This window comes from Bison bison, unplaced genomic scaffold, assembly GCF_000754665.1.
Source record: "Bison bison bison isolate TAMUID 2011002044 unplaced genomic scaffold, Bison_UMD1.0 scf7180017864479, whole genome shotgun sequence".
NCBI classification, from domain to species: Eukaryota; Metazoa; Chordata; class Mammalia; order Artiodactyla; family Bovidae; genus Bison; species Bison bison.
This window is the reverse complement of record NW_011495039.1, coordinates 4,969,356-4,975,827: the sequence shown is the minus strand read 5'-3', so window position 1 is coordinate 4,975,827 and position 6,472 is coordinate 4,969,356. Positions and strand designations below refer to the sequence as shown.

Sequence of the window (6,472 nt, the reverse complement as noted above, 5' to 3'; positions counted from 1 at the left end):
TCTTTTCTTCCAAGGAGTAAGCGTCTTTTAATTTCATGGCTGCAGTCACCATCTGCAGTGATTTTGGAGCCCCCCAAAATAAAGTCTGACACTGTTTCCACTGTTTCCCCATCTATTTCCCATGAAGTGATGGGACCAAATGCTGAGTAGCTAGTAAATGCCAACATTTTTTTTAAATATAATATCTTTAACCAAAATGAGGTAAGGGTTCAAACTGCATATTTGGTACTAAAATTTTTCAGAAATTTTTTTTTGGGGGGAGGGGCAATTATACACACCATTTTCTCTATTAAAAAAAAAATCCCTCTAAGATTCTCAGTTATAACAATTTATATAACGAATTACATCACTATGATTTTTAAGTAGAGGTCACTTAAAACGTTGTGACAGGCAATGGTATGGACCTTACACTACCAGGCTGAGCTAATAGACTTTCAGAGAGCAGGAAAAGGCACTCCTGCACCCCACCTCAGGGCTGACACTACTCTGTGGCCACACAGAGGCTTCCTACGGGAGGCAGGCACTGAATTGAATTTCAGACTCCATTCACACCCCAGCCCATCCCCTGCCCCCACCAGGCACTTCTGTTTAGGGCATAACTTTGTTGACTATGATGGCAACCTTGATTGCTAACCTCCAAATCTTGCCTTGTAAAATAAATTTGCTTAAATTATCGAGCTCTTATATTTGGCAAATTGTCCAATTAGTTTTGCATTCAGGCACCTCAGGTCTTCGGGAAATACAAAGGTTGACTGTTAGAAAACTGTAAGCTCCATACAGATCCAGATGGGGTCTTTCTTGTGTACCTTTATGTCCCCATCTAGAAGAGTATCACTCAGTGAATACATGATAAATATTTATTGAATGAATGAATGATAAATAAAAGAAGCACAGTATGAGTTTAAGTTTTAACATTCCATAGTAGTCTAGTTAAAGCTCTGAGCCCTGCATTTCTACCATTAAAGAGGGAATAATTCTAATCACATCATGCTAATCACATCATTGGATTGTTATGAAGATTTAAATGAGAATATTATAAGAAAGTATTTTCTCAACATTCAAACATGTTATTATAATGATTATTTAAAATGTCAATTAAAAAAAATCTCTTTACCAATAAGCAGAATTTCTAGACCATGTGCATCTTAATTTATCCAACTTTACACAATCCATAGTAAAATAATATTTTTGTTGTTACATCTGGGGTCAGTCCCTGGTCAGGAAACTGAGATCCTACAAGCCACACAGAGCAGCCAAAAGAAAGGAAAAAAAGCCCACGTATTTTACAGAATTAGTTTAATATTTGAAGCAATTCTGAGAGGTAGCTATTAGCCCATTTTACAGAAAAGTGAAGGTAAGGTAGAGTAGATCTTGCATAACCAGTCTCTTAATCACAGAAGCACCTGTTCAGCACAGAAGGGCCAAATACAAATATGCATGTCAATCCTGATAAGTCTTTAATAGACCTTATTACATCTCAAAAATAAGCACTGAATTCCCATGAACTTAGGGTAATCTTAATAGTTTAAGAACCTACCTATAAGCACTTAAATAATTTCTCCTTATGGTAGCTATAACTAATCAACACTGAAAATATTTAAAAACTTTAATAATTATGTTTTGATCTGATCAAGACCTCCACCAACAACAGCAGTTTACACATATTTAAAGCACTGTCTCAGGCAATTCTGAGAAAATAATACAAAATAAATAGGGGGGAAAGAAAATATCTATATTTTGACACTGTATAAAGAAGTTTCTCTTGATGAAAGTGAAAGAGGAGAGTGAAAAAGTTGGCTTAAAGCTCAACATTCAGAAAACTAAGATCATGGCATCTAGTCCCATCACTTCATGGGAAATAGATGGGGAAACAGTGGAAACAGTGTCAGAATTTATTTCTGGGGGCTCCAAAATCACTGCAGATGGTGATTGCAGCCATGAAATTAAAAGACACTTACTCCTTGGAAGGAAAGTTATGACCAACCTAGATAGCATATTGAAAAGCAGAGACATTGCTTTGGCAACAAAGGGCCATCTAGTCAAGGCTATGGTTTTTCCTGTGGTCATGTATGGATGTGAGAGTTGGACTGTGAAGAAAGCTGAGCGCCGCAGAATTGATGCTTTTGAACTGTGGTGTTGGAGAAGACTCTTGAGAGTCCCTTGGACTGCAAGGAGATCCAACCAGTGCATTCTAAAGGAGACCAGTCCTGGGATTTCTTTGGAAGGACTGATGCTAAAGCTGAAACTCCAGTACTTTGGCCACCTCATGCGAAGAGTTGACTCATTGGAAAAGACTCTGATGCTTGGAGGGATTGGGGGCAGGAGGAAAAGGGGACGACAGAGGATGAGATGGCTGGATGGCATCACTGACTCAATGGACGTGAGTCTGAGTGAACTCCGGGAGTTGGTGATGGACAGGGAGGCCTGGCGTGCTGTGATTCATGGGGTCGCAAAGAGTCGGACACAACTGAGTGACTGAACTGAACTGAACTGAAAGAAGTTTCAAACTCTGAAATCTGAAAACCCATTCACTGCTCTGACTCTTTTCCCTTGGTCCACCTAGAAACATTTGTTCTGAATTGCCATCATGTACCAGTTTATTTACTCTTCAACACTATAAGCTTATTGAGAGTAGGAACTGTGTATTATTTATTTTTCCAACCCATCTCACACTTTCTCCAAATACTGAGGCCAGTTCCTGGTTATCTATGAATTAAGTTTGTGGTTTACCCAATGGAAAACTTCCATTAAAATATGCTCTTTTGTGGGGGGTGGGTGGGTGTCAGCTTTATTAATATAATTTCCATATGATAGGCTTCACTAATTTTAAATACACAATTCATAGTTTTTAGTATATTCACAGAATTGTGCAATCGTTGTTGTTCAGTCACTCAGTTGTGTTCAACTCTTTGAGACCCCATGGACTGCAGCACGCTATGCTTCCCTCCCCTTCACTATCTCCCAGAGTTTGCTCAAACTCATGTCCATTGAGTCAATGATGCCATCCAACCAACCAACTCATCCTCTGTTGTCCCCTTCTCCTCCTGCCTTAAATCTTTCCCAGCATCAGGGTCTTGTCCAATGAGTCAGTTCTTCAAATCAGGTGGCCAAAGTATTGGGAGCATCAGCTTCAGCACCAGTCCTACCAATGAATATTCAGGACTGATCTCCTTTAGGATGGACTGGTTTGATCTCCTTGCAGTCCAAAGGACTCTTGAGAGTCCTCTCCAATACCACAATTCAAAAGCATCAATTTTTCGGCACTCAGCTTTCTTTATGGTCCTACTCTCACATCCATACGTGACTACTGAAAAAGCCACAGCTTTGACTAAATTGACCTTTGTTGGCAAAGTAATATCTCTGCTTTTTAATATGCTGTTTAGGTTGGTCATGGCTTTCCTTCCAAGGAGCAAGTATCTTTTAATTTCATGGCTGCAGTCACCATCTGCAAGGATTTTGGAGCCCAAGAACATAGTCTGTCACTGTTTCCATTGTTTCCCCATCTATCTGCTGTGAAGTGATGGGACTGGATGCCATGATCTTCACTTTTTGAAGGTTGAGTTTTAAGCCAACTTTTTCACTCTCCTCATTTCATTTTCATCAAGAGGCTCTTTAACTCCTCTTCACTTTCTGCCATAAGGGTGGTGACATCTGGATATCTGGGGTTATTGACATTTCTCCCAGCAATCTTGATTCCAGCTTGTGCTTCATCCAGGCTGGTATTTTGCATGATGTGCAATCATTACCACCTTCCATTTCAGAACATTTTCATCACCCCAAAAAGAAATGCCAGGCTATCACTCCACAGACCCTCATCCCCCAACCCTGGGTTAAACACTAATCTATTTAAAAGCAGTTACCTCTCAGTGTTGCTATCTTGATCAATGTGCCCATTCTGGACATTTATATGAACAAGTGGAATCATATAATAAATGCCAAAACTTCCTTTTGAGGTAAAAACCCAAAACACAGATGTAACGTGTAACACTTCTTTTGGGTCACTTTTGTCATTTTCATACTGTATCATTTCACAAAAGTTTTTTCTACCTATTGTTCTTTTTAAAATGTATTTTTAAAGAGATTAAGATCTAGTCTTGTTTTCGGGAACATCTAAGCAGTTTTGTTAAAAACACTGATTTAGTTTAAATTCAAAACATGAAATAGTGTGTTATCACTTTTAAATTATGGACATTTAAAGTGCAGATTAATACTTAGGGTCTTCAGATTTAGCATTCCCTTTAACTCTTTTACTGTTGCGTCAAGGTTTATTAACTCATTGTGATGTAGCAGGAGTATATGCAGTGAAGGCAAATAGTGCAGGCCTGAAAAAAATAAAATATTTGTGTAAGATTTAAAACATTTTTTTAAATGAATAAAAATGTTTTGTACTACTCATGGTAATAGTATACAAGTACTTTAATACCTGGCTTGTAATTATCAGTTTAGAGATTGTTGCAGATATAAAATTAACTCAGAGTGAAACACAGATTTGACTGGGAAAAAATATAACCAGTAAAAACATTTAAGATTATTTATGAAGTCATTATTTTTATTAATGCTCCCAAACATTAAAAAATTTGCTTCCACAATATCTAGTTTGTGTCCAATGATGCAGTAGAATGGCAAAATTTTTATGTTAAAAAAAAAAGATTCTTTAACATCTTGGATAAGACATTTGATAATATTGAGCTAAAACCATAATCAAACAGCACATCTTAAATGAAATATACATAAGAACATTAAAAATTAAGTTTCTATCATATATTTTCAATGGAAATGTTAAAACAGAGTTTTCCACACCATTAGCAATACCATGCATGTGTATGTGCTAAATTGCTTCAGTGATGTCTAACTCTTTGTACTGTAGCTCTTATGGACTGCAGTTCACCAGGCTTCTCTGTCCATGGGATTCTACAGGCAACAATATTGGAGTGGGTTGCCATGTCCTCCTCAGCAATACCATAGTTGAAAGTTATTATTTAATTGAAAATCTTTTCAATTAAAAGAGAAAATTTAAGACATACCTTCAATATCAAATATTGCATTGTTGTTTAGATATAATTCTGCCAGACAATAGTTTCTGGTTAGAAATGTTATTCCATGGAGCTGAAAATGAGAGTTAGAGAACAATATACTTACTACAAAAACTATACATAATTATATGCACATATATAAATTTAGTTAAGAGCTAACATTTGGTGTTTTTATTAATTATCTGCAACTTCTTGCCTGGGCTACTGAATTGCCTTTGAAGGTACATGTGATAAGGTGATAAGGTACCTTTTCCACAGGACTGGAAAAGGTCAGTTTTCATTCCAATCCCAAATAAAGGCAATGCCAAAGAATGCTCAAACTACCACACAATTGCACTCATCTCACACGCTAGCAAAGTAATGCTCAAAATTCTCCAAGCCAGGCTTCAACAGTACATGAACTGTGAAATTCCAGATGGTCAAGCTGGATTTAGAAAGGGCAGAGGAACCAAAGATCAAATTGCTAACATCTGTTGGATCATCGAAAAAGCAAGAGAGTTCCAGAAAAGCATTTGCTTCTGCTTTATTGACTATGCCAAAGCCTTTGACTGTGTGGATCACAACAAACTGTGGAAAATTCTGAAAGAGATGGGAATACCAGACCACCTGACCTGCCCCCTGAGAAATCTGTATGCAGGTCAAGAAGCAACAGTTAGAACTGGACGTGGAACTACAGACTGGTTCCAAATCAGGAAAGGAGTACATCAAGGCTGTATATTGTCACCCTGCCTATTTAACTTATATGCAGAGTACATCATCAGAAATGCTGGACCGGATGAAGCACCAGCCAGAATCAAGATTGCAGGGAAAAATATCAATAACCTCAGATATGCAGATGACACCACCCTTATGGCAGAAAGCAAAGAACTAAAGACCCCCTTGATGAAAGTGAAAGAGGAGAATGAAAAGGTTGGCTTAAAACTCAACATTCAGTAAACTAAGATCATGGCATCTGGTCCTCAGTTCATGGCAAATAGATAGGGAAACTATGGAAATAGTGAGAGACTTTATTCTTTTGGCTCCAAAATCACTACAGATGATGACTATAGCCATGAAATTAAAAGACACTTGCTCCTTAGAAGAAAAGCTATGACCAACCTAGACAGCATATTAAAAAACAGAGACGTTACTTGGCCAACAAAGGTCTGTCTAGTCAAAGCTATGGTTTTTCCAGTAGTCATATATGGATGTGAGAGTTGGACTATAAAGAAAGCTGAGTGCCGAAGAGTTGATGCTTTTGAATTGTGGTGTTGGAGAAGACTCTTGAGAGCCCCTTGGATGGCAAGGAGAGCCAAACAGTCCATCCTAAAGGAGAACAGTCCTGAATATTCATTGGAAGGACTGATGTTGAAGCTGAAACTCCAATACTTTGGCCATCTGATAGTAAGAACTGACTTCTTGGAAAAGACCCTAATGCTGGGAAAGATTGAAGGCCAGTT

The 6,472-nt window shown here is 37.9% G+C and overlaps 1 protein-coding gene across 3 annotated transcripts in view; it reads right to left on the bottom strand.

Annotated features, from left to right (window-relative positions):
- The window catches only part of LRRC72 (leucine rich repeat containing 72), a 70,290-nt gene that overhangs the window by 13,697 nt on the left and 50,121 nt on the right, over positions 1 to 6,472 (bottom strand). For all 3 annotated transcript variants that reach the window (XM_010862162.1, XM_010862163.1, XM_010862164.1), the window contains 2 exons: positions 5,025 to 5,106; positions 4,212 to 4,322 (listed from right to left, as the gene is read on the bottom strand). In XM_010862162.1, coding sequence (XP_010860464.1) covers positions 4,212 to 4,322; positions 5,025 to 5,106 — 193 coding nt within the window. The remainder of the gene's footprint in view (positions 1 to 4,211; positions 4,323 to 5,024; positions 5,107 to 6,472) is intronic.